The 27,745-nt window shown below is 38.5% G+C and overlaps 1 protein-coding gene across 2 annotated transcripts in view; it reads right to left on the reverse strand.

The window, feature by feature from the left end:
• SHANK2 (SH3 and multiple ankyrin repeat domains 2) overlaps positions 1 to 27,745 on the reverse strand; it is a 274,462-nt gene that overhangs the window by 37,919 nt on the left and 208,798 nt on the right. For both annotated transcript variants that reach the window (XM_065636008.1, XM_065636009.1), the window contains one exon: positions 429 to 564. In XM_065636008.1, coding sequence (XP_065492080.1) covers positions 429 to 564 — 136 coding nt within the window. The remainder of the gene's footprint in view (positions 1 to 428; positions 565 to 27,745) is intronic.

Below are 27,745 nucleotides of genomic sequence, written 5' to 3' on the forward strand. Positions count from 1 at the left end.
TGCTTTCTTATTCCTACCGAGGTCCTTTCTAAAACACGTGTTTTGCAAAATTATAAGTTCTCTATGACTTCAAGAGGAGTCAAACTAACATCTCAAGCATGTTTGAAATTAATTAATAAAACATGATCTGGTTTTTGTGCTTTTTCTCAATGCTGCAAGAAATTTTACTACAAGATCTTCAAACTTATAAATGTATAAAGAGCAATAAAGATGAAATTTCATGGCAAGAATGACAAGGGAATATTGCCCTTTTTGTCACATATTAACACATAAGTCAACGGAATGAAATTACTTTAAATTAGAGTATTTCAAATTTTAAAAGTTAAATCTATAAAGCAGAACTCATGAAACAGTAATTTCGTGTCATTATTCTGTTTTCTGTGGAGGAAGACCAAAAGGAGTCTATTAGGGAAAAGAGAAAAATGTACCTTTCTTTCGAGCTGTGTCATCTGGATCAAGATTCCTGGTGACTGTGACAACCTTGAGCACGAGGTGGTTGCCCCCTTGGCGGATCATGTTCACCACCTGCCTGTGGCCAACCTTCACTACATTCTCATTATTAACCTGCAACGAAAGAAAAGAGTCTTTTAGATCAAAATGCAGAAAACCCTGATCTTTCAGTTTTAAAAACAGAAGATGGAAAGAAGAGGAAGATATAGAACTTCTAATTACTGGCTTTTAATAAAAATAAGTATTTAAGAAACAGTGTATAGGTACACACGAAAACAGGAAAACAAAGCTCTCTCTTTATGAAATATGCAACTAATTTCCTTATAATTACCAGTTTAAAAAACAAACCAAAAAAATCTAATGAGTTCAGCTAAATCTTTCTCTTTACATACTTTATTTCCACATTAGTGTGCTACAACTGCATTTCTTACACTAAAAATATTTTTTAAACGATAGTCATTTTTCACGACTGCAATATCCACAAACGTTTATGCGCATTTTATGCTGTGTAACATAACCAATGAGATATTAAGAAGCTTTTCTTTTCAGATCATCCAGGAGCCAAGATTTTCTTCCCTGACGTAAACCCTCACGTACAAGAGACACTCTTTTATTATATGCGCTCTCCTCATTTCCCAGCATCTGACCTGATGTCCTGGAAGCAAAGGCAATAGGGCCATAGAAGTGCAAAAGAGTCTTCGTGGAAAACAAGGAGTTAACTCTATGAAGCCCTGTCCAGCTATTACAGTAATGCCGATTAAACTTTAAACTGCACCGCAACATTACATTTCAAAATGTAAAATTTTAATTCTACATTTTACTTCACATTACTGGGCAATTCCTACTGCTACATCATCAATTTTGCTGTATACATCTTTGCATAAGATAAGTGGACATAGAAGAAATCGTAGGCATAAAGGCTGTAAATAAGCATGGATAAAAGCTATTTATTTATTAATTCAATCTCTAAGAAGTCACTGAAAGTTATCTGAAATCTGAATGATAGCAGCATATATACTGAAGTGCTGCATGTGCCATCAAAACATTAAAAAAAATATATATTGAGGAATGGAATCGGTGAAGAAGAGACGCTGCCAGAATACATGCTGGGAATTTGATCTCTATCCAAAACTCAAGTGACTCAGTTATATTCCACTGAGATCACTCAGTGCCTTCCGAAATGAACAATCATTTTCAAAGTAAATGTTTTTAGCCTCGTCTATTTATTCTGACAGGCTGGGCACCTCACACTCTAAAGAATTTACAGTTTAGAGCAAAATCCCTCATTAAATATTATTGCCCTCTAGCAGAACAAAAAGCGCAAGCAGACCCATTCCAACTTGAACTAGTTTTTCCATCCACAGCACAGGAAAATCTTGCCTTTTTTTCAGGCTTTAGCTGAGACAAAAATGCATTATCATGAAATAACATCTTGGTAAACCATATTTTTAATACAATGCGGCAGTCAGAAGTCTCAAAGCATGGTCTGTGTGCTATGTCTATAAGCTTGAGATGCTTTTTTAGTTTCCTATACAGTAATGTAGGTGCTACACATGCTGAATATCCAGACCTGTGCGACAGGAAAATATGAAGTTCTCTCATTCTGTAGGTGGAGGATATAAAAGAATATTGATTTGAATAGGACTGTTACTGGTTTATTTTATTTCACACATTCTTGGCATCTGGTATTTGATGCCAAGATACGGTATTTACCTAGATGGACTAGTGGCATCTAAATTTAATCTGTCTAAAACATTTTAGTGGAGTTATCCATTTACTTCCAAATTCCTTCCAGTATTAAAATCTCAACTAGGTAATTATTTTCCACAGCAAAAAAAGTTCATGCATTAAAGAACAACAAAAGGCATCTACTCTATCTTTACTGGAATTAAATTTTAAAGCTGGAAGCCACTATGGATTAGAATATATGCCCTAATGCTGTCAAAAAATAGAGATTCTGAATCAATCAAAAGTTAATATTAATCAAACACATGTACACTTCACTAGTGTAAAGTGATAAATGTGTAAAATGATAAACAGCTTATGCAGCACACCATCTGTTCGCATCGTTATGTGCAATGATATTTAACATTTAGAGCAAGAGCAAATATATATGACACATTTTTAAAGCTGTCTCAGAAACAAAAACGACTGTTTGTAGCAGCTTTGTTTAAGAGGCACAGTTACAAAAGCTGGTACCAAAAAGATTTATATTGCAAAAATAAAAATACTCATAGGAGATCAGAAGATTATTTCACTCAAAGAGTTTACAGAAATACTTGATAAGAAAAGAATCATAAAATCAGCAGAGCAGGACCTCATCTTCACTGTCTTTAGGACCTCATTACAAAGCAATAACATCGAAATTGTCAATAGCTCATAAGGAACTAGGATTTCAGTGGCAGACTCTCTATTTCTTTTGACCTTCTTCAATATTTTATATATAAGCCAAATGACTGTAGAAACGGTCATTAAACAGTAAGACACCAGAGTTCTAGCAGGTTTGTTCAATGGTTTTAGTCTGATATTATTCAGAAAAACTTTTTCAGTTGTGAATAATTTGATGAGACTGTCTTTCCACTTCCACTTGGGGCTTTGGCAGCGGGGAGACAGCGGCTGCATCGCATCTCGGCTTTGGAAACACGCTGAAGGAGGTACATTGTTATAATCAGTAAAAGAGATGTCGTCTTCACCTGTGCCCATTCATTTAATAATCGCATGTGTACTTGGTATTAAATACCATCACATTCTTTGAAACATTAAAAAAAAAAATTGTTTATAGTGGCAAAGTGTTTAGAAGGATGTTCTATAAACAATCAAACAGATGAGTTGGTTTGTAGGCACAAATGTGTCTTTCTTTTTCAAGCCAATCTTTCAAAATATTTTCTGTGATCTTTCACTGCAAAACCTTAAGTTCTTTTTTTTCCCCTTCAACTCTTCTCCAAAACTTTCCTCCAAAGATCTTTCTTTCCCATGTCCTTCATAAAAAGGCAAAAATAGATTATAGAAATAGATATGTCTGTGGCTGGTTCCACGCTGTGTCAATGGCAACTGGTCATCCAGCCAGCCAAATGCAAGGAAAACTGTCCCTCGGGCCAGCCAACAATTTCAATAATGCTCCTCTATCCATTCCCAACTCTCAGGAAAAGACTCAGAACTTTATATTCTGGAAATTCAGACTTTAGCATTATTTGGTTAAAACTGGGCAGTGGGACGGAAGATACTTTGAGCAGTTTGAGGGAATTTGAGAAATAATTTATGAAATTGTATGATCTCATAGACTCAATGTCTTTAAAAATTAGCCAAATAGAAAGTCTGAACTATCTCAAGCTGAACTTACTTTTTGGGTATGTATGAAACTTTCTTCAAGTGTTTAAAAAGAAGAACACTTTTGTGAATATCAAGATTTTTCAACTGTATGTCTCAGTGCTTTTTCCACCTTGCATAATCAATGTACACAGGTTTTTTAGCGCAGTACAACGTTACAAGACAGGAAAATTATGACTTAAGAGCAAGCTGGAGACAGAAGTGAGGAAAAAATCATAGTACACAATATTTCCAGATAAAATAATTTGCTAGTAGTGTGCAATGCATTGACTTTCACGGTCTTGAAGTATTATCAGCCACATGGCTTATACCACCATTTTTCATGTACTTCACGTAACATAACCCTGTGTGAACCTCATGAAAAGGATCAAATGAGACTGAACAGAGTTGAGGAGAGCAGAGCAGAGATGGTGCTACCCAGCCTTCGTCTGAGCGATCGCACCGTTATGGTTTAGCCTACAGAGAAACCCAAGCAAAGCAACGCTCCATGTGTTGGGCAGCATGTAGAGGAGATATGGATGGACCAGTTTGCAGCTGTAACTGGAGGTACATGCGGCTGGTCAACCCAGGCACTTCTGGATACGTTTAAGACATTAAATATTCATACATGGCAGCAAACAATACTTGCCATCACCTCCACATAGTTAAGAGGTTTCATTCCTTTCTCCTAGCTGGTAGAATCAGCTATTCACATAGTTGTCATCTCATGGCTTCCTCCAGCAATGCAACATCCTTGAGCATGAAACATTCAGCTCTCCAAGATGATGCAGAGTGCTGTGTCTCCTTTCCATCCCCCACCACTGTGACCACAGCAGACACGTCGCTGCTCCCTCCAACACCCTCTTGGAGAACTGAAAGTGCTTTGGGGTTTGCATTCAGTGTGCTTCACAGCCAGGACTCACATCTGCCTAAAGCTCCAAACTAGAGGCGGTGATCAACAACGACGCTCCTCTTGCACAAAGAGCTTTGAACACCAACCACAAAGAGTTCTCTGTCCGACATGGCCATTCTCGCAAGAGATGATTCAAAAATATGGAGTAAACCAGTGACAAAGACAACTGATGGTCATAAATCTCACTGGCTTTAACATCCAAGTCCGCCACTCCGACTTTATCTTACAGAGCATTTATACATAGCATCATCTAAATCCCACAAAACCCAATAAAAATCACGAAACGTTATTAAAGAATAAATAATGATATGGTCTCCAAGAGCAAAATATTAATCATGTAATCAATTATTTTTCTGTGTGAAATATTCCCTACATGAAAGAGCCCTCCATACAAAAGATAATATATGAACTACCATGACATCAATAAATTTCTCCTGAGCTTTACAAAGAAAAAGATGTTCCCGCTCAGGCAACCTTATAATCCTGAGAACACCAGAGACAAGCGCACAGGACTGAGAATGACAACATCTTATAAAATGGAAGAAGTTTAGAAAAGCATAGGATACGGGAGAAATTGGTTTACAGTGAGCAGGAATGGAAAGCAGTAATTTGAGGGGTGATTTCAAGACCTGAATTTATGCTGGAAAGGGCACCGTACCAGAAGGCACAAAGCCAAGAGCAAAGGAATATTTAACGTGAGATGATTGCTAAGAGCACAAAGGAGAGGCAGCAGCTATCTTCTGTCCTGGGCTATTTTTACCAGAACATTCTAAGTAATCTCAAAGGCAGCAAAGAGCTTAAATACTACAGAATCCTTTTGGTTGGAGAAGACCTTTAGGACCATCGAGTCCAACTGTTAACCCAGCAGTTATGAAATCATAAGAGGGAGGACTACAGCAAAATGCAAGTCTGTGTGGCCACGTAGATGCTGCTGAGAGGTACAGAAAATTGTAAAGTGGTTGCTTCATGTTTAATTACATTCACACATCGCTAAACGCTCACTAAACTGCCTACAGGGCAGCTGGTATTTACTTCAGAAGCAAGGTTAGAGAGAGAATTACCTTGAAATTTGTTTCTGGAAGATTAAACTTACCCCTCCACCCCCCAAATAAATGTGTACTTCCATAGCTTAAAGAAAATGAAAGTGTATTAATCTTTATAGTACTTATTCCCCAGAGAAAATACAACCGGGTGGGTCCCCAATTCTTTTGCCACACTCCAACACCAGGCAATATTCCATCGCAAACAGACTCTTCGCTGTGTAAACACATGCGCTTAGTTTCCTTACATGGGCAGATTTAGGACAGGGAAGAAGAAATGCTATTATTTTAAAATGTAGATTTTTTTTTTTGAAAAGAGTACGTTAATGAGTGTCCTAGATATGCTGGGGCAGATTTCATGGATATTGGGACGGACTGCATAAAAGTGGGTTTTTTTCTGAAATGTATAACTAAGCAATTGGTTGAAAAATAAAATGAAATAAAATGAAATAAAATAAATAAATAAAATAAAATATAAAAGAAAATAGAATAAAATTAACCTGCACATTGTAGGATAGCAGATGCATGAGCTGGAACACATTCACCAGAGCAGCCTACCCGTAGGAAGGTGCAAAAGAAAAAACACTACCAGAGAAAGAGACCTTTGCAGAGTTTGTTCTATTAATAAAAAAAATAATCTTAATTTCTTCAGTGCATCATCCTCATCCTTCCATTATCTAAACATTCTCTCAGTGGCAAATGTCAGCCATTTTCAACAGTAATTAAGTGGACAAAATCATTCTGCTCAGAACGATCACTGCCTTGGTGCAACGGTGAATAAATTCACCTTGCAGTTGTGAACACACATTCTGCCAAAAAAACCTTCTCAGCAGCTCTTCCTATCCATTGAACGACTTGAAAACCAACAAATAACCAAACCTGTTTACACACACTTACAAACCCTTGCCTACACACTTTTAAAAAAAATCCTCCATTTTTTGTAAGGCTTAACACACGCTAACCCAATTACAATTTGTCCCAGCAAAATAAACAGCATACAAGAAATTTTGTAGGCTCCAATGGTACTTTTGCATTTTAAGTAACTACACAGTTATGCACACAATACTGTCGGAGCATGTCACAAACCAGTATGAATTTCCCATCCATGAAGTATTATTCTGTAGACTAAAATGCGAGACAAAGAAAGACACGGTGACCGAGACAATCTTTGGGAAGTTATTAGTCCTCTCGTTATATCCACAGCGCTAATTCAGGGGTCAGCTGAAAGACTGTTTAATTCACCAAAAACCAGCAACTGGTCGTGGTGTCTATGGGAGTGCTGGCCTCAAACTCTTCGTGATGGGCTGAAACGGTAGTTAGCACAAATTTGTCCAAAATTTGCACTCTACAAGTATATTTAGGATCGAAAATCCTAATATTTGCTTTATGTTAAAACCCCTAAATGAATTCTAAATGCTGAAGGTGTTTACCAGTGCTTGGCTCCTGTTGTCAGCGTTGTATTCCAGCAGCAGCCACAGGACCATGAACAACACAAAGGGTGATGGTCCATCTAGAAAGGCTTCTGCTCAGTGCAAATTTTAACAAATTCTGTTGGCAGCATACTTTTCCCTGAGCATTACAGGAAAGGACTGAATGAATACATCTGCTGATAAGAGTTTGGAGATCGAAAAGAGGAGGCAAGTCAAAAAACTCCAAATTCAAAACATATTTTAGATTTATATGGTATTTAAGTGCTTATAAAATGCATTTAACCACAAGCAATTTCAAGATTCTTTGCCTCAAAAAGCTGGCACCTGAGTTTAATCTGTGTCTTAGATTAAAATAGAAAGTAATAATGTAATATATCAGTCCCTTAATGGAAATTAATTTATGAATTTTCATCTGTACAGCAAATTATTCACATCATAATATAGAGGCTTGAACAAACAAAAGCAGATGGCTCAGTCCACTGGGCCTCAACTACTCATATATTTGAACAGGTCCTGAAACGGGCCTTGAACAGTCTCTGGAAAATTCCTGAAAAGTTACTAATACAAACAGGATGTTAATTTACATTTTGATCTCCAACACAAACGTCTCTGAATGTTGTTAGTATTTCACCATATCCCATTTAATCTAATTTAGTGTAAAAGATGCTTCAGAGACTGCATGCACTCTGTTGCCTCAAAAGGCACTATTTAAAAAAAAAAAGAAAAAAAGAAAAAGGAAGAGATGAAGCTGGTGAGCAGGGAATTGGACTAGGTGACCTCCGGAGGTGACTTCACCTCACCAATTCTGGGGTTTCTTCAAAAGAAAAAGTATCATAAGGAAGTATGCACAGCCTTCCAGAAAAAGAGGCACATCTGAATTACAGGAAAAGTATAAAAATCATCAGTAGCACTGCCACAGTACAAATTCCGTTGCATATGCTCAAATATTATGGTAAACAAACAAGACACAAGATATCTAAAGGAAAACACCCCGTGGAGATACTACGTCTTGAGGTTTTAGATTTCATCCCGTCACCCCACACTCTCCCATTTGCCACTGGGGGAATATTGTGCTTTTTCCCTTGCAGCTCCCATGGCAAGGGAAGATTTAGTGCCTGGTGCTCGCTCCCAGCAAAGGTCGTAGGACAGGGTGAAGTCTCCCTGGTGACACCCCGCGTCTGCAGGGCTGCAGCAACTTCTACTTCCGTAGATGTAGCAGCGGTAAAACTGTCGTCTTCTGAATATCACCTTGAATCCTGGGGTCAGTTTTGTGCCCCTCATGCCAAGAGAGCCCTGGAGGTGCTGGAGCGAGTTGAGAGAAGGGAACGGAGCTGGTGAGGGGCTGGAGCACAAGGGTGATGGGAGCGGCTGAGGGACCCGGGGGTTCAGCTGGAGAACAGGAGCTGAGGGGAGACCTTCTGATCTCTGAACTGCCTGAAAGGAGCTTGGAGCCAGGGGGGGTCGGGCTCTGCTCCCCAGGAACAAGCGCCAGGAGCAGAGGAAACGGCCTCAAGTTGCACCAGGGGAGGTTGAGGTTGGATCTGGGGAACAATTTCTTCCCCAAAGGGCTGTGGGGCATTGGAACAGGCTGCCCAGGGCAGTGCTGGAGTCACCATCCCTGGAGGGGTTGGACAGACGGACACGAGGTTCTCAGGGACACTTAGGGCCAGAGTTAGGTTACGGCTGGACTTGATGATCTTGAGGGTCTCTTCCAACCAAAGTGATTCTATGATTCTATCCTATGAACTGCAGCATGAATCTGGTCTCCAACTAGAGAGAGCTGAGCCACACTGTTGAAGAAGGCTTGAGCCTGCGTCTCTTCATCCCTTTGAGTGGCACCAGTACTGCAAACCTTCAGCTGTGCTTAGGAACATCTATTTCTGATTGAAGCATTGGAATGAAGAGGCATCTCAGATCATCAACTCCAGACTCCTTTGTTGTCATGGCAACTGCATCACATAATTTGTTTCTTAAAATTTAGCCAAGCTCTGTCTTGGAACTTCTTAGATTTCTTGCCCCTGTTTTTCCTGTTAGGCGTAGATCCTCTGAAAAGGATCTTTTTTCCCCTAATTTCCATCCTACGTGTGACTTGTTTATATTAATCCTTTTTTTTCCTGTGTCAATAGCCTAAGTAGCTATTTTCCTCCCTACTCTCCATGGGAGTAACGTCCTATCTCAGCTAAAAAAGAATTTTAATAATCCATTATGACAAAGACTCTAAAACCCAAACAAAGCACAATAGCTGACCAGCACTTCAAAGCCAGCTTTTACATATATATATGTATATTTTTTTTTTTTAATGTGTCTGACTTCAGTCAAACTAGCTTATAAAGTTTATCATATGTTCCCCTGTATTTCACCTCACCTACACAGCACCTATGTCAGAGTCTGACCTCTGTCAAGAGAAATGCACAACTAATTTTCTTCTAATAATATGAAAGTGAGGAACGTCTGCACTACCCCATTCCAGTCACTGGTCTGGAACATAGAAATTTTTGAGTATCCAAGAGTTACTTACACATGGCCAGTGGGAAATGTCTGAGACTTCAAGTTCAGCAACAAAATATTTGATCCTAATGTTGGTTAAAAAAAATATCTATAAAAACCCTGAACTTTTTCCACAAGAGTCAAGTTGTGAATTTTGCTCACAGGACCATGTGCATATATGTATATATGCAAAACCACCCCATAGCATAACAAGAAAACACAATCAAATATTTTAATGGAATTTCCCTTATCCCCAACGTACTTTAATTAAGTGCATTCAATAATAATCCAGCCTTACTAGAAAAAAAAGGCAATGTAATACTATCTCAGAATGGTTTTCCAGTAATGTGTTATTTTATCTTATTAAAAACATCACCAAGTAACACAAACAACAGCACAATTTCTGTACAGAATTCAATGGTTATGTTCAGGGCCAAAGTCGAAAGCAAAAATTAGAAGAGAAGCAGCAGAGTTGAAGTTTGCTGTTCATCTCTTACCCATGCCATGATTTAAAAGGTGGCACCATGTTAAACTAGCATTTTCATCTAAAATTTTGCGTTTTCTGTGCCTACACCTAATATGAACGCTGTTGAAAGTAACTACTGTCCTCATGAGACTGCCTTATACAGAACATTTAAACATCAATCAATTACTTGGGCCCATTCCTATTAAAAATAATTGTCTCCATTAATCAGTACCTGTTACTATTTTGAATCATTTGGTTTCAGCCACATTTCTTAGGAGAGGTTCAATTAACTTTATTGCAGTTGATTGAACTGCAGTGTACCGCAATCAATTAAATCGCACTCAGGATGAATTTGTCCAATGGCTTTCAGGTGCAAAAGGTGCCAGTTTTTCATGTCGTTACCTTCTCTTAGGGAAAAAAAAAAATCAAGTGAATTGTGCGCATCTCTTTTACTCTCTCATCCACACACCTGAAAAAGTTTCCATTTCTGAATCCCATTAGTACCTTACAGTTCATCCACCTTCTGGCATGTCTGCTTCTTTTTGCCTTAAAATAAACTCCATGAAGATAAGCTGATTTTTTTTTCCCCAAATCCCAATGCTTTAAAAAAGTTCTGATTTAAAATTCAGTAAAATTAAAATGAAGTTTGAAGTGCAGAGATTACATTAACATTCATTTCATGAACATGCCTCATATTTAATTTGTTCTCAGACGCTATTATAGCCTATAAATTATGATACACCGCCAGCAACAAAAACAGGATAGCAAAAATAGCAAACTAGAGGTCACCCATATACCAATGAAGCATCTCTAGAATATCTGCCCTTCACTGATGACAGCATGCATGAAAATCTAAAACTGCTTAACCATTGCCACCAGAGCTGCTTTCACCTCATTTCTGTGACATTACGGCTACAAGTCCTCGTGCGAATCCACCCTGGGAGCAACACTCACCTGTCACACTCCAGCCTTCAAAGTGATTAAACGCTTCAGACTCCGATTAAACAGTTCCCAACTTAACACTTTATAAAAACATGAGGCTATGCTCAATCCTAAAAATATATCTTTTTTTAAAAAAATCAGGAGTATAACAGTATTATGCAAGCCCTGAAAAGACAATAGATCTTTATTTGAATTCTGAATGAACCACTTGATAAGTATTTACAATAGGTAGAGATAGCAGGCTGAGCCCTTCTATTTTTAAAACTGTGCATACCTACACTAAAGGCCATTAAGCAGAGAATTCTAAAATATGCATCAAAATATAGATCTCTTTATGAGTATTAATAATGCAGCCCGATATTCTTTTCCATTAGGTAAGCACACATTAATCAGGCAGCACGATTTAAAATTAAACATTATACATGTAATAAAAACTGATCGGTTCTGTATGTTTCAACAATTTTCAGTTAAAACCTTTACAAGGATTACATGGATATATTGACAGAATGTGTTGTCAACAAATATAGATAATCTATGTTTCCTCCTCACACATATAGTCACTTTCCAGAAAATGCAACTGCACTAGGAATAGAAAAAATGTACTGCTCATGTATTTATCTTTATGTAGGAAAGCCTAATCTTCCAGCATACAGAGATAACTCTTGAAGTCATGTTAGTAACTAATCCACTGTAACATATCTAACCAACCATCAACCACTAAGGCTCAATCGACAGAGGTGAAAAGCTCCAAAAGATTTGATTAGGAAGCATGACATATTATAAACAACAATAATGGACAATCCTCTAGTATCCACGTTTGCTGAGGAATTTTAGAATTCACCAGATGCATCCATAAGGATAACAACAAAAATCCTACTCATCCTATTTTGCAAAAGAACATATATCTGAATCTATATCCGTAATTATAATGTGAAATAGATGCTAGCCACAAACTCAGTGTTACACAACATCAACTGCACAAAAACTCAAAAGCAACAACACAACTTTTGCAGTTCTCTTTAAAGAAAACAAACTCGTTTGTTAGAGCAACTTCATTAATTCATAATGAGCCTTTTTGTTACCACTTCAAAGCAGCAACATTCTAATATACTTACTATCCACACAGAATGACTTTTTAATCATCAAAAGAAAGAAGGTAAGTGCAAAAAGCTTCTCTGTTAAGAAGGAATGATTTATTTTGGTTAGTGAACAAGCATCATAGAAGGATAACACCAGAGTCCTCAGAGCATTTTGTCATAGCAAATAAGAATCACCAAACAACCTTTCATTAAGTTTGATTTTATTTGTAAATAGTTAGAAGGAAAAAAAAAAAAAAAATCTATTTCTGTATCATCTGATGACTCATGGAACACGAGGAAATTTTCTGGCCTTTCAAGTGGCTCCACCCAGGCTACAGAACACTGGTCCTGAGGCAACATCCTTGCAGCAAAAGGCAAAACCAGTTGAGCAACGTTTTGCCTTCTGCGTCGCTCCAGGTCTGGGGGTACCTGCAGTGGCACCGGATGATGCAGCCTGTCCTTGGGAAACATTTGCTCCACAAATTCTGGATCAAAAGAAGCTGGAAACGCTTCTTCGGAAACACTTCTTTCCTTCTAGTGGCCAAAAGGAACCCAAACCTGCCCTCCTCGTTCTTTCAACACCTCAAGTTAGCAATGCAATCGCCGGTTTTGCAAACAGCAGTCGGCTGTGCGATGCGCTGGATGAATCAGTGCTGTTACGCGCTGACATTTTAGGAACACACTGAAGAGCTATACGACCATGTAAAAATGTGGCAATTCATCAGAAGCACGTTATTGAAATAAATGTGCCACAAAACTGAACGCAGGCGCTGAGGAGAGGGAGATAAATGAAGCGCAAGTGAAGATAACGTAACAGGTTTTTCAATTAGAAAATGGAAGCCTCACTCATAACAACACTAATTTTGAAGGCTTGTTATCCTGCCGCTTTTATTTTCTATGCATTATATAAACAAACAAAACAAAACAAAACAAAAAACACAAAACCAGAAAACAAAACAAATCAGCCAAAACATTCACAGATAGCAAAACCCCAGTAAGCTTGATTCTATGCTAAATCTTTTGGCATGTGAAGTGTAAAGCAAGCAAGAACAGATCAGAAAAGGAACGTAGGAAGTATGTACAACAAAGGGATGACAGAAAGAGAGGATGGTGCCATATACTGATGGGCTGAAATGCTCACTGCTTCCAAAAGTAAGGAAGAGAAGCTTGGATTTAAGCACCAAATATTATGCAAATCCCTTATAACTTATATTAAATGGCTTCGTAACTAAGTGTTGTCGAATGGCATTTGAATGTCAACCAAGTTTTTATGCAAAGGATTAAAACCCAAAGGGAACGTGGAAATAGCCAAATATTTCCCCCAAAGTTATAGCTGACAAAAGCTGTGCACAGGTGACTTGTATACCGCCCTTGAAAGTGAGATGGATGTCCTCAGTGAGACACAGGAGCTCAAATTCCTGAAGTACTTGGCAACCTGCATCCCCCTGCAAAGGAGACAGAACTACCCGAGATGTTGGGACGACTGCTGGGAACACTTGATGTGCCAAAGCTCAATCCCAAATCCCCCTCATCAGCGAAGGGCCGGTGAAACGCTGGCTCCTGACAGCAACACAGATGGCAAGTTACGCATGGCAAGCTGGTCACCTTCTGAGCACTGAACTCCCTGCTGGGCTCCTAAACCCTGTTTGGCCACCACCTGCACGGGGACACCCGCCAGAGCCCCCGAAGGATTTGGGAACCAGCGTGGGCCGAGGACCATTTCCAGGAGACACGACGGATGCAGCTGCCTTGCTTTGGAGGCTGATTCTAACTGTGTGGCAATGCTTTGTTCCAGGCCACCCATGCCAGAAAGCTTTTTAATACTTTAATTTACTAGCGTACGTGAATTTTACATGCAAGAGATACATGTGGGAAAAAGAACTTTGCGTTTCGCCAAACCTGCATCAAGTAATCCCACTCACAGTTACCGGTTTCATTTCATGACTAGAAATAACAATTTCTTTAATGACATGTTGCTCACATGGCTTTGCAGTGTGATAGACTCACATGGAGACAGAGCCACGAGAAACAAGTACACTCACAAGCCTCATGTATAAATTTTACATGACTTTAAGGTAGTAATTGATCCTCTTTGGATGCCATCTTTTATTTATTTATTTAATTTTTAATCCCAGTCTCTTAGCTCTTTGCTTAATTGCCCAAATTGCAGCAGCATCACATCTGATTTCTCTCCAAATACCTTGACCTAAATCAATTTTGTCCCACTTACTGACACCGACAAATCAGTCTGGCGGTGGGAGAGGGACGATTTTTATTGATTTCTAGGTGGGTTTTTTTTAGACTACGAGGACGACAGCCATGAAAGCTGTGATTTAGATCCCGAAGTCCAACTGCAGTAACAGGCAAGCTTCCATTCAAGGAAACTCACTGTAAAAGTTAAACATAATGTGCACTACTCACTCATACTAATGTGTACCCCAAATCCTGCACAGGCAGCACTGATGGAATTGCCCCGGTCTGAGGCAGAATATCTTCTGCCATTGGGTTTCATTATCATATCTTTGTCACTTTTCATGGCATCTTCCTGGAGAATGCAAAGGAATTCCTGATCCATAACCAAGCTCCTGAGAGCTTCTGAAATTAAAAATATTTTCAGACATTCTAAATATATGCTGTCTGAAATAGGTGATCATTTGTTAATAATATATAGTTTCTTTCATACACATATATAATAACCTTACCAGTAAGAATACATTTCTTACTGAGGAAGCACAATTTTGTCCAGAGGAATGGAGAAAAATGCAGATTTGCATTTGACAACGTATAGTTCTACTAACATAACTCTGTTAACAGGCATAAGAACAGTAAAAACTGTGATATTCTGAGCCAGCAATTTAAAAATAAATAAATCAGATAAACTATGCCATTAATTAATCCTTAATGTTTCCTAAGTGTGGAAGAGCAGCTATAATCTGATACAGCCTTTACTTACTCCATCAAATGGCTAATCCTGGTACAACAGGCAAGGGCTACATAAAAGTAACACAAAAGGATAATGGCCTGGGAAAATAGTCTTTCCAACAACATATTGACTCCAATTTTAGCATCGTCTCAACAGAAACCTTGAAAGCAAATTTGCTCACATTTGTATGGCAGTTCTTTCCCAGTGTTCTTGCTCAGAAGGAAAGAGTTGAAAACGTTATGCTCCTGGAAAGACTAATTCTCATTATTTAATGCAGAAATTGACTTTATTGAAACCTGGAAAACCGAAATTGTAAAGTTCACTAGTTTTGTTTGTCAACGACAGAGCAAATATTTAGGGTTAGAGCAAATATTTAGGGTTTCCTGAATACTTTGCTATCCCCAGGGGCTAGATGGCTGTTTCCTTGGGAACCCCTCCGATCCCTGTTTAATCATAGAATCATGGAATAGTTTGGGTGGGAAGGGCCCTTCCCAGCTCCCCCAGTGCCCCCCCTGCCCTGAGCAGGGACATCTGCACCAGCTCAGGTTGCTCAGAGCCCCGTCCAGCCTGGCCTGGGATGTCTCCAGGGATGGTTCAGCCACCACCTCTCTGGCCAACCTGGGCCAGGCTCCCACCACCCTCATTGTTAAAAATTTCTTCATGTCCAACCTAAATCTCCCCTCTTTTAGTTTAAAACCATCACCCCTTGCCCTATCACAACAGGCTCTGCCAAAAAGTCTGTCCCCATCCTTCTTACAGTACGGAAGTACATCCCCTTTTAAGTACGGAAAGGCAACAATATGGTCTCCCTGGACCCTTCTCTTCTCCAGGAATTTAAGTGGCAATGCTCCTGTGCATCTTTCCATGTACCATCCTATCCACACTGGACATCTCCATTCCTCTCCTTTTGATATGAAGACACCGAAGTGCTCTTCATCCTTTACCTCGTTACAATTTATTCCGAGGACACGTCTAGGGCGCAGGGAGAGAACGATTCTCAAGGTGTGTGAGACAGGATTGCATTAGCAGCACGGAGCAATCTGGCACATCTCGACACCATGCAGAGACACTCGAAGCCTGGGAGAAACGCAGCCGTGCCAGCGTGGTGCTGCCCTCGGGCTAATTAGCGCCACATCAACACGTTTTCGTCACTTGTGTTTTCAGAGCCAGGAGGTTCGACGCCAGCTGAAGGCTCTTTCCACCACAGGCAACGAACAGTGTTAACGTGCGCGCCCACCCCGGTAACATTAAATATACAGGGACAAGGGTGAGGGGTGACATATCAACATTGCTGGTGGAGGTGCTAAGTGCCATTTTTATAATTTAATCAAAATCAATCTGGTTTTGTACAGCGATGACTACAGTATTCTCAGAACATAAGGGATTAATTAGCAAAGGCACTCAGTAGTTATCCCTCAGCAGATGTGATTATGTGAATGTAAAGATTTCACCTCTTGCTCAGAATTCTGATTAGGCAGCGGGAGGAAGAAGGGTTAACCCTGTCATTTTGTGACCAGATATTTCCTTCACTTTTGGAAAAAAATATTTATACTACTGATACTCTAAAAGGTCTAGACACTGACTCCTCACAACTCCTTGCATCTCAAACTGCTGGGAGAGAAAGCCACCAAAATCAGTTTGTTCTTTCACACTATACTGAGGTTTTCAGAAATTAAGTCAAAGATATCAATAGACATCCAGTTCCTAGTCATAAATGGGGTAAAATTTCTTTCCCGTCCCCATGGAATCTGCATTTTAGAATTAAGAGACTTTAAGTAAGATCGTAAATCTGGAAAGAGACATCCCACACCAGGCTTTAACTTAGCTAGCAAATGCATACTGAGATGTTTTCTGGCATATAAACAGTGAATATATATTTTCTACAATAAACTGTAATACAGATGGGCCATTATAATGTCATTTTGCATGCATGGTATCTACTTCATCTTAGCTCAGTATTTTTATGTTTTCTCAGGGTTCTTTAGACTGTTACAATGTTTTAGACATATGTCCTTGCTAAGTGATAATTTTCTCTGTGAAAGACTAAGAATCTGAATTTATTTGCCTCTTACATTGCTCGTTATTTAGAGGGGTTTTTTTTTGGTTAAGTGGTATGCTTGCATCAGGCCTATAGCACATAGACTCAGTTTCCCTTACCGGCATTAGTAAATAATCGTTAAGAAGTCACACTCGGATTATGGAGGAATTCTTTTCTGCAACAACAACAAAACCCCCCCACCCCTAAAGGCCAGGGACTTCCAACCATTCTGAAAGCTGATTTTCAGGTTTATAAGTCACTTCAAGGCAAAAAAGACTGCCGAGGTACTGTGTTCATAAGAGAAAGCTCTAGAATAGACACTTGCCTGGCTAACTTAATTTTCAAAGAGTGTTACTCAGAAATCAAGGATGAGAAAATAGCAAAAACTCTCTGGAAAGTTGTCTTGCCTCTATGGAATAAACAGGACTTCCATATATAGGAAGCGGTGTGGATGCAAGAACTCCAAAATCAGATGTTCAGTCACTTTGATTATAGATACGAGACCTAAAAAACACAATGCAGCCGCCTCAAAGCATCAGATTCGCAATTTACCATGTAACATGTTTCCAACATTGTTCCAAAATAAATAATTATTATCATAGTCACAGCGTCATAGAACGGTTTGGGCTGGAAGGGAACTTTAGTGATCGCCTAGTCCAACCCCCTGCCATGGGCATGGACATCTTCCACTGGGTTGGGTTCCTTCCCATAAACCCAGATCACTTACCTTAGGACAGAGACAAACCTATGTCCTCGTTGCATATAAAATAAAGCAAATATGATGACACTTTAGAAACCAAGCCAAGATTAGAACTCTATCAGTACTTATCTGCACCAAGATTAAACTGATAGTAGCTCTGAAATAGGGAGGATCTTGGGGTTTGCTGCTTCGCGATGGAAACTCCTCTCTTCAGAACCTGAAGGAGGCTTAAGAGTCGGGTAACTTTTGTTGATTATTTATAACTTAAGGTTTTCCAACAAGACAGTATAATTGTAGTGTTATTAGTTACAGATCAATCAACTAAAACGCTACCTGTTTTGATGGGAAAGATATTCCTGTTTGACAGCAAACACGAGTGAGTCTGCCTGAATTCTGACCTGTATTTAATTAAAGCCTTATTCTGGTGCTATTAAAGTCTATTATCATCGAGGACGGCTCAGTTCTCTGCACTGCAGGGAGGGACACTACGAATTCTAGATCCTTCTTACCAGGCAGGAATATTGCAAATGCAAAACATTTTCCACCATCTCTATTCCACTCACTTCAGTAACATCAACTAAATAATCAGGAATGAAGTAAGAATTACAATCAAGATTTGTCCTCTAATCATGGACAAAGTTTCTCATAACATTGAGAAGTCATTCACTAGGCAAGCGTAACTGATAAGTAGGACAGAGTCTGTTTTCTTTCAGCCAGAAAGATATATTCCCAAACAAGAGGGTGAAATGGAAAAATTTTAAAAGCCAAAATTAGAAAGGAAGGTTGGATTGCAGGTTGTGATAAAGAATGAAAGTTAGTTTTCTCCATCTGGAAAAGACAAAGCAATCTTTCACCTTTCGAAGCAGTATGGGAAAGTCATATATTTTACCTTTTTACTTCTTGTTTTGCCTTCTAAGCAGGAAATGCAGTTGTATAATTTTTATTTCTTTTTGAAGTCTTATATACTGTATTCATCACAGCTCCAACTGAAAAATTAGCAAAGTCCTCTTAAGTCTTTCTATCAGGAGATCGTAATTACCAACCGTGACCTCGCTTATCAATTATTTTCATTGCTCCTGTTTTTGCTTTTTTGTTTTCATTGGAAGAATTACAGCCATTTTGGCTTGAACTAATTGTGCTACTTTTACTTTTTTTTTCCCCTCTCCACATTTTTTACAATGAGTAGCGCCTGTTTACAAAGCTACCTGGGCAGCCTCTCACTTGGAGCACCAGGCTCCTGCTTACTGAAGCGTCTCTGAGCTGTCTCCCTCTCCAGCATCCCCACCATCGGCCCTCAGGTTAGTAAAGAACACACTCAACTATTTATAAGGGGATTTAATCCTTTTGTTTGGTCTCACTGTAGGGTTATCCCGCAATTTATCAAGCAGAGATGAAGAATTTTGTTTGACCTAACTGTAGCCCACCTGGAAGGCTGTAGATCTAACATGGCCAAAAGCTGCGATTTAATACAGTACAATGACAGGAAAAAGCAGCAAACAACAAAAACCTCACTGAACATTATACGGTTTCAGAACAGTTTTCACTGTAGATGCTGTAGTAGTTAAAGGCTTCCTAGATAATACTTAGTCACAGAAAAAATAAACGGTAGTTCCTGATTTTCTTTCCCATTGTCATGCAGCAAGACACAGATTAAAAAGCCAGACAAAGAAAAACCCGCACTTTGAGGTTTTGCCAGTTTTTGGATTAGTGGCCAAAGTCAGTGAACTGCACTTTGTCTTGTCTTTTATGTAAGAATAAGGATGAGTCATGCAAGACTAAAATAAACATCTTTTTAGAGGCAGTCTTGCTAATAATAGCTGCTACATCTTTACAGAGTCTTCCCCACTTGGAACTATTCTGTTGCTGGAACAGTGCTATGGACCACGGTACACTCATAGCTGAATTCTACCTCAGCTGATTTTACCTTAGTGATTTGTTTTTGTGTTGATATCAAAACTGATAATTCACACTAGACAGTGGGGCACGGCAATTTTAGAAACGTGCTATCACAGAAACATTTATACATCCATTAATCCTGCATGACAGTGATAGCAAAAGGAAGATTTCCAACTGCAATACTAATCTAGAAAGCAGGGACAGTACATCTTCCGAAGCTGTAAATCATGTTTGTGAACTGTTCTATACAAAGAGAGGATATTTTCAACATGTGCATCCCATAATAAACACATGAATTATATTTTGACACTTTGAAAAAACCCTATTAAACCATTAAATGTCTTTCACTTGTCATTGGCTAAGAATGAGTAAAACCATCTCTGATTTTTTTATACAGCAAATTCACATATTAGATTTATGTAGAGTGCAGAATACTACACAGGTAACATTTTCTAGATAAAACCTTTCATAGCACAGCAATAAACACAATGAAAGGAAAACTGCCTTGAGTTACAACTGGGCCATGGAAAACTGTTCATGCTTATCCCAGCAGATAAGCTCCTCCTGCTCCAACGTGCATCAGACAACTGCAGCGGATTTATGGGTCTCGGGATTTAGACAGATAGTTTTCAGACCCTGTCAAGCTCTCCATAACGACCATCACCTCCTGTTGCTTTGTCTTAGCAGTTAACACAACAGCTGAACAACTGACTTGATGTATCGGTGCGTATCCTCAAGAATCAATCACTTTTTTGGGGGTTCGATCAGCATTCTGTACAGTGGAGACTTACGCTAGTTAGAACCTACCTCTGCATCGCAGTTGTTTTATTTAAACATAGTCAGAATGATGATATTTTTAAAACATATTTTATAATTTTTCGGGGAGGAAAACCATTTTGTAGAAAAACAAGAAAATGCCCTGCGGGTTCAGCACAACTCATCTTTCATTACAAGCCCCAAACAGGATTGCTGTCAGGTCACTGAATTTCGTCCTTCAAAACTGACAACCAGACTGGCTGTTATTAGAAAAACCCTGTCAATGGCTTTCTCCAAGATATAAAATCCCTATTTAGCTTTTAACTTCCTATGTGGAGATCTTTTAATTATGTAGCCAAACTTGGAAAAGAGAAGCAACAACAGATTCTTTCACGGCTCTCATAGTTCCTAGCATACCACAAGCACAAACCGTTCACGCTCTATCAGAGACACTAAAATAATTAAATTTTGGTTTTTGTGCACTTCTGAACTATTTCTGGCAAAGAGAGGTATTGAGACTAGAAAATGAATTGTCCTGGTAGCAAAAGCAGTTTGCTCCTAGCCTTTAATAAAACCAAAACCAAAAAAACAACCCCCCAGACATATATACAAAGTTTTATATTTATAAATATACATATATGAAAACTTGGAATACATTCCACTCACACTCATTGTGTTGCACAAGCAACAACCACAACCTAGGAAGTATCAGACATATTGTTTTCATGCAGAGTGTCTTGTGCATGTAGTAAATCTCAGATTTCTGATCATGTAGTTAAAGAAGGAAAACAGTATACATGTTTAGCAGTGGAAGAATTGTGCATCCCACATACCTTTACATCTGTCTTTGCTTTGTTTCACAGAAACTTTAAGATTAAGCTCGGTTGCCAAATTATTTTTCCTTGGTTTTATCATACTGTGTTATAGAAGTTTCTTCTAAAACACTTATCTACCCCGCAAATTAGAAAAGATGACTTGGCATATTTTTCTTCACAATGCAAAACCAAAATATTTCGGTAGATTACATGAAGAGTGAAAGGAGAAATTCCTTACTAAATAAAAGGACGCAGCAACAGTGTCTAATATAAACTTCCCAAATCTCCTCTCCATCAGCATCCAAGAAGGAAGACAGCTGCCCTGAGTATTCGTGTTAGATGCTAATTCAAAATATTCTCCTAAATTAGTGAACTAAGTCAATGAATGAAATTAATAGGCTGTGCAGAAACTTTCTCACAATTTAAACTTGAAGCAGAATGAAAGATGAAGATCAGAATGGCCATATTCCAGTAGAGCACTAACAGGTCTACCATTCCAGAGGTCTCCAGGTCTACTGGCAGGGAGGCACCTGCACGGCAGAGAGGAGCGGAGATTGTCTTCCTGGCTTTGTCTTCCCAAATGTCTCTCCCAACACACCATACGTTTCACACAGAATAGCCCAGATGGATGTTTAAAGGGTTCATTAATCCCCAAACCCAGATTTCTGAGGATCTGCACAACTCAGACCTTTGTAAATTAGGGAGAAGTAAGGCAAGAAGGAAGAATTTGGGGGAAAGGGAGTTAATTTGTGTGTACAGGGATGCTAATAAGCATTAGGAGTCGGCAACAGCTCTGAATTCCTCCCTTTGGATCAAATGCTGAAGAACTGTCTAATTCAATTGAAGTAATTGTCAGTAGATAAATTACATTTTGAATACAGCTTCTCTTTTGTGACATTGGGCACAACCCCGTAGTTTTAGTTTTGTTATGAACTGGAGACTGTATTAGTCATAACATTAGTTACCATGGTCCTTAACCTTTAAAGGAGCAAATGCGTAGCCCACCAACATTTCTGGAGGAAAACCTTCATAACACTCTAACAGATAGAACAATCCATCAGTGCCTCTCATCTTTGCTTTCTTTGCTTTATTCTTTTGCTCTAGCACTGTTGGCTTTGCCATCCTGTGCACTCTTCTAGAACCAAGACACAAGTAACCACAGGAAAATCAACCACAGGATGGTAATGACACATTTTAGAATGGTAACTCAGATGGTTTTGGTTTAGGTTAACAAAAAGCAAATCACAATGCTCCAGAAGAAAAAGCAATAATAAAATATGGCCCTTCCTAACTGCAGTAGCAAGAGAAAAACAGCTAATATGAACAAAATCCTCAGCTATGTATTGTATTTATGCTAGATTAGCAAATGAAATACATGTGCTATACTTCAGGTTACTAAGTGAATAATATCCATTCACTTACTCCCTATGTATAGAGTCAGATTAAGGCTGCATATGCAATTTTAGGAACTTCAGCTGACGCAGAATACAGTTCACTCGATTCACAGCAAAACGGGAAAAAGGAGAAGTATGCAAATCTCAGATGTCACAATATAGTGACAAAAAACCAGATCATTTTTTAGAGGTTAAAAATCAGAACATTTTGAGATGAGAGATGAATAGGATCCTGGAAACACCTGCTTATGGATGCGCGATCAAATCCTGATCCGTTTGAAGATAGAGCCTAAGAAGATTACAATGCAAGTCACCCAACAGAGTAGCCTAGCAAGATCTGGAAAATCTAGAAGGAATGAGCTTCATTTCTGGAGAAGAAAGTCAAGGGAAGATGTAGATACGGTAGGATGGAGAAGATCTGGAAATGGTGAACAGAATAGACAGGGGAAACACTGAGGCAAGAATGGAAGTAGGAAAGTAGAAGAGTTAAACAACAGAAAGGTGTGAAGGGCATTTCACGAAGGAGAGACACATTCATAAGGAGAAAAGGAAAATCTTTAATAGGCAGCATGACTATTGAGGCCACATAGTACCCCAAAACAATAAATACTTTTCTTCATGATACCACTTCACAGAGCAAAACATTAACTAAATACAAGTATTGCACAGGCTAAAAGAAAAAAGTGGCCAGAGATACAAAAATGTTTTTCAGTTGTGTTAACCTCTCCTCTAGGAATCTCTGTCATTCTTTAATACAGCATCACTCACCAACAACAGGTAGAAATGTATCTCTACTTGCCATAAAAGTGGCGCTCATGAAGCTACAAGCTTCCACTGATGTACATCATCACACCAACCACGCAACACCCTATAGTTCTTCTCATGCAAATTAATTGAGTGTTGCACATCAGAAAAAACATGCTAAAATACAAATTCTTTGGAACATGCATAACAATTTGCTTGGTAGATAGCAGGAAGAGAGAGTAAAATTAGTAATGCAGATTTATGCCTCCTATTGTCAACTAAGATTTCACTGGTGCTACTTGACCTCTTTTCCAGCCCTCCTCTGTAAGAATAGGTGGAAGTCAAGTGAATAACTTGGAAAGGAATAGTAAAGTCCTGTGCCTCTCTGAGAACAGCAAACAAGCTGTAGAAATAGATACATTTTTCCCTTCTTAGCAATGAATTTTTACTGGAAGTTTCCTCAAATACACCCTTTTTTCTCCACAGTCTTTATAACTGATAAACTGAAGAAGGCAGCTTCCATCACTAAAACTTTCCTAAATTCAGGTTTTTTTTTTTTTCCTTTCTCCCTTATCACTGGCCCAATAACAAAAGGCTCCAACATTTTATAGTGGTCTTTGAGGCAAGCACGGATGACGTACAATCAATTGTTAACATCCATCTCCGCAGCATCTAGACAATTATTAATTCTATCCATATTAGAAAACTTTGACAACGAAGGATTCAGCTTGGACCAGGTACTTGGGCAAGTACCTTATGTAAATATCATTCAGTTGCTAATTCAAGAGATGATATAATATAAGGGGCTATGAATACATCCCTTTAGCTTACTTGATGCATGACAAAGTTCAGCATGATCCTCTTTGAAGTATCAGTGATTCCTGATCATCTGCACTTTGGAAAACCACGTGCACTTTACATCCTACCAGAAAGGACAAATAAACCACTGCGGGGAGTAGATAACTACTATTTTTGTACAGATTTGCTTTCTATGAATCTGAAGAGAATTCAAAGATAACTGCAGAATCGATCAGACTGGTCTAATGACAAAAAGGACAGATGGCACAGTCCAAATTAAAGACAATGGCAACGGCTTCTATGCAGCTGCAGCTCCGAAGGCCACTGGGCCACTGCTGATGTGCGACACCGCTGGGATAACTGGGATGCAGGGGCTGCATTAGCATTTCATATCTACAGACTTTGCTTTTACTTCTCGTTCTGCCTCGCATGCAATCATCACAACCTTTAGCTATTTCTGACCTAATTTTAATTTATGATCCTCTCTGCCCTAATAGCGTGATGACACTCCTTTCATCTGAAGTGGTGAGATAACTTAATGAATAACTAGGCAATAACATCAGCCCTATATTCCCTCTGCCTATGGCATTTCAATCTATGTCTTCAGACCCTTGTGGTCTGACTTCTAAATGTGGTCTCCACTTCTGCTGGAAAAAAAAAATCTAGTAATTCTGCAAAATGTTGAAAATTCTTTAAAGCCTATTTCTTAGAGGATTTTCAGCTCACCAGACTCTGAGGTGGAAGTGGCTAGAGGGGATATCAAACGTATTATTGATTTTGAATCTGGCTGGTTTTGAAAATCTGGCCCTTAAGATATATATAATATCATCTGGCCTTCTGTGAGGATAAAAACCAAGTTATTTCTCGAGACATAAAAGGAATCATGACAGCAGAAGCACAGTAATCTCTGTTTCTAGGGACAAAGCTTGCCCAGCATGTTCACATCATTGTGCCTTAATCAAAACTAAAATCTGCTAATCCAGTTAGAGTAATGAAAGAAAATACAGCAGTTTCTGTGCATTCATACATGCAATTGTACAGAAAAACAGATTCTCTGATTTTGACTGCTATCATGTTAAGAGGAAATGTGAAGAAGAAAATATGCCACTGTTTAAGTGTGTGTGAGCAAACGCTGTTGCTGTGAGGAAGAGCATGTGGGTGGAGATGCTAGAATCTCTTTGGGATCAACTGCTGCACTATCACATACAGAACTAACATTGGTGAAGCCAGCCCACAAATGATAAAATAATATCTATTTTTTACCCTATTTATTAAATAGTCTTACAGTTCAGCATTTGTTTCCCACTGGATAGCATGCTTGTTTAATAACTTTAATAAGAAATGAATAACAACAGCTACGGCAAAGCATGTAACATCCATTTGACTTTCGAAACTTTCACAAGAAAGTGGAGGTGTCATTTACAATAGATTAAAAGGAGACCGACTGACATCCCTATGGTATTAATTAGGAAGTAACTGAAATAATTTCCAGCTTTTTTTCATCTTCTTTCAGGATATTACTTAATCCGCTTCGCAGATAATTTTGCATTTACCAAGCACAAGGATTTTGAGATGGATACCGAAGAGCAACATTATAAAAAATGTGCCTCGACCCACAATAGCTTTGATTTTTCAAGAGGCATGAGCAAGCCCAGCCTTTCATGGAAATCCACAAAAATGTGCAGGTGAGAACGTTTTTGATGAGAGGAAAGTTCATCTGTCTAAACGGCTAATACAGGCATGTGCATCTGCAAATGTGAGCTCAAAAATCTGCCAGCTAATTCAGTTTGGTAGCAAGTTCAATATTAAAACCAGCAAATTATTTACTGGTTTTATTATTTAAATAAAGGAAGAATTTGTTTCAAATACAGATGTTCATACTGTTAATTACTGGAAATTACAATATATACAGACATCCGTGTGTGTGTGTGTGTATGTCTCTTCTCTAACAGATCTCAAAACAACCAAACTCTAAAGATTTACTTTCTCCAAAATAGGTCTGAGGGAAAGAGGGAAAAGCTATTCTAGCAGATACAGGAGGATTATTTTATATAATGTATTTTAAGAGAGATAATAAATTTTTCCTCTCTTCCCAGATGAGAGTTTCTGGGAACTCATCTTTCCAGTAAATGTGAACATGAGACCATTTTTTTTTTTGCAGCAGGTTGTCAGACAGGACACGGAACAGCACAAATCCAGACGCCGCTTTTCTCTTTACGGCAGCACCACGTGGCAAAACCTCCTCTTTCTGAGCTCCTCAGCTGTAAAGTGAGAAAGTCCCTTCTAACGGGTTTTGGCATGTACTGTTGGAAAGCAAGAAGGTCAAGAAGATCTGCAAAAATGCGTTTGTACAATGTAAAATCTAAAACCAGATCATCCGTACCAGTTTACTTTACTTCTGAAAAATCTTCGCTTAATATTAAGCTGTGGAAGTCTGAGACTTCTACCCTGAACTGGCACTTAGGGCAGTAGATTTTGTATAACTGGACAAGAGTGTTTCAGAAGGTAAATCAGAGCGCAAACAATGAAAAATGGAAGGTGTACAGAGGGTATGGATATAATGGAAGGAACAGGGTCAAAAAAAAAAGAAAACAGAATGAATCTATTACATAGGTCCTTGCAGTATATTACATAAATAATTTATAATTTGTTTGAAACTATTACTAACTTAAAAATAAGAACTATAATGAAATGAAAATCAAAAATCTATTTTTGCACATAATGAATTCTTAAAAATAAAAGTAACAAAATAAGCTAGGCTAGCTACATTTACTTGGCCTGAAGTAACACGGTAATGTTGCGTTTCTTTAGCTCTTCTGGGGAAAGAATAAAAACCTTGAAGTTTCCCATCATAATAAATAAAGTCAAAGATATTCTTTTGAATAAAACAACAGAAATGCAAGTAACAGCAGGATTTGCACTAAAGAAGCCCTCCTGTACAAGTTCCAAAATGTGAATTTTAAGCTTACTGACTACAGAATAATTTCAGCATACACAGCTGAATTATGATTCCTTTTTAAATAAGAAAACTCACATAGATATTGATTTTATTTCAAAGACTTGAAATAATTTGCCAAGCTCTATTTAGAGGGCTGGAATATTACTTTCTTTCATGACCCTTAGATCGGCCCTTTTGAAATGAAAACTGCACAGTCTAGTAGGAGTTGAAAATGCCAAAGTGTGGCAGAAGGCAAGTAATCTTAAAATAGTGGAGTTTATTTCTTTATTATTTCTACTCTGTTTTAATGGCCAGCTGCCTACAGCCTTTAAAAATCAGAGTAAGACATTTAATAACCTGGCCCTCAATTAATGTGGCAAAAATGACACGACATTTGGCTACTAAGTCAACAACATGTTACGTTGTCATTAGAAGCTGATCAGTCTCTTGGGAGCTGAAATTTCTTAATGCTCTGTCTTTGACAAATCTAAAATTAATGAATGAAGGTGAGAAGTAGTCAATAATAGTTAAAAATAATCTAACAGTAAAACCACAGTCGAACAACGATTTATTTACCATTACGTTGATATAGGTATATGGAAAAACAATGAATGAAACAAGAATTTTTGA

The sequence above is a fragment of the Caloenas nicobarica genome, chromosome 5, assembly GCF_036013445.1.
Source record: "Caloenas nicobarica isolate bCalNic1 chromosome 5, bCalNic1.hap1, whole genome shotgun sequence".
Classification (NCBI taxonomy): Eukaryota; Metazoa; Chordata; class Aves; order Columbiformes; family Columbidae; genus Caloenas; species Caloenas nicobarica.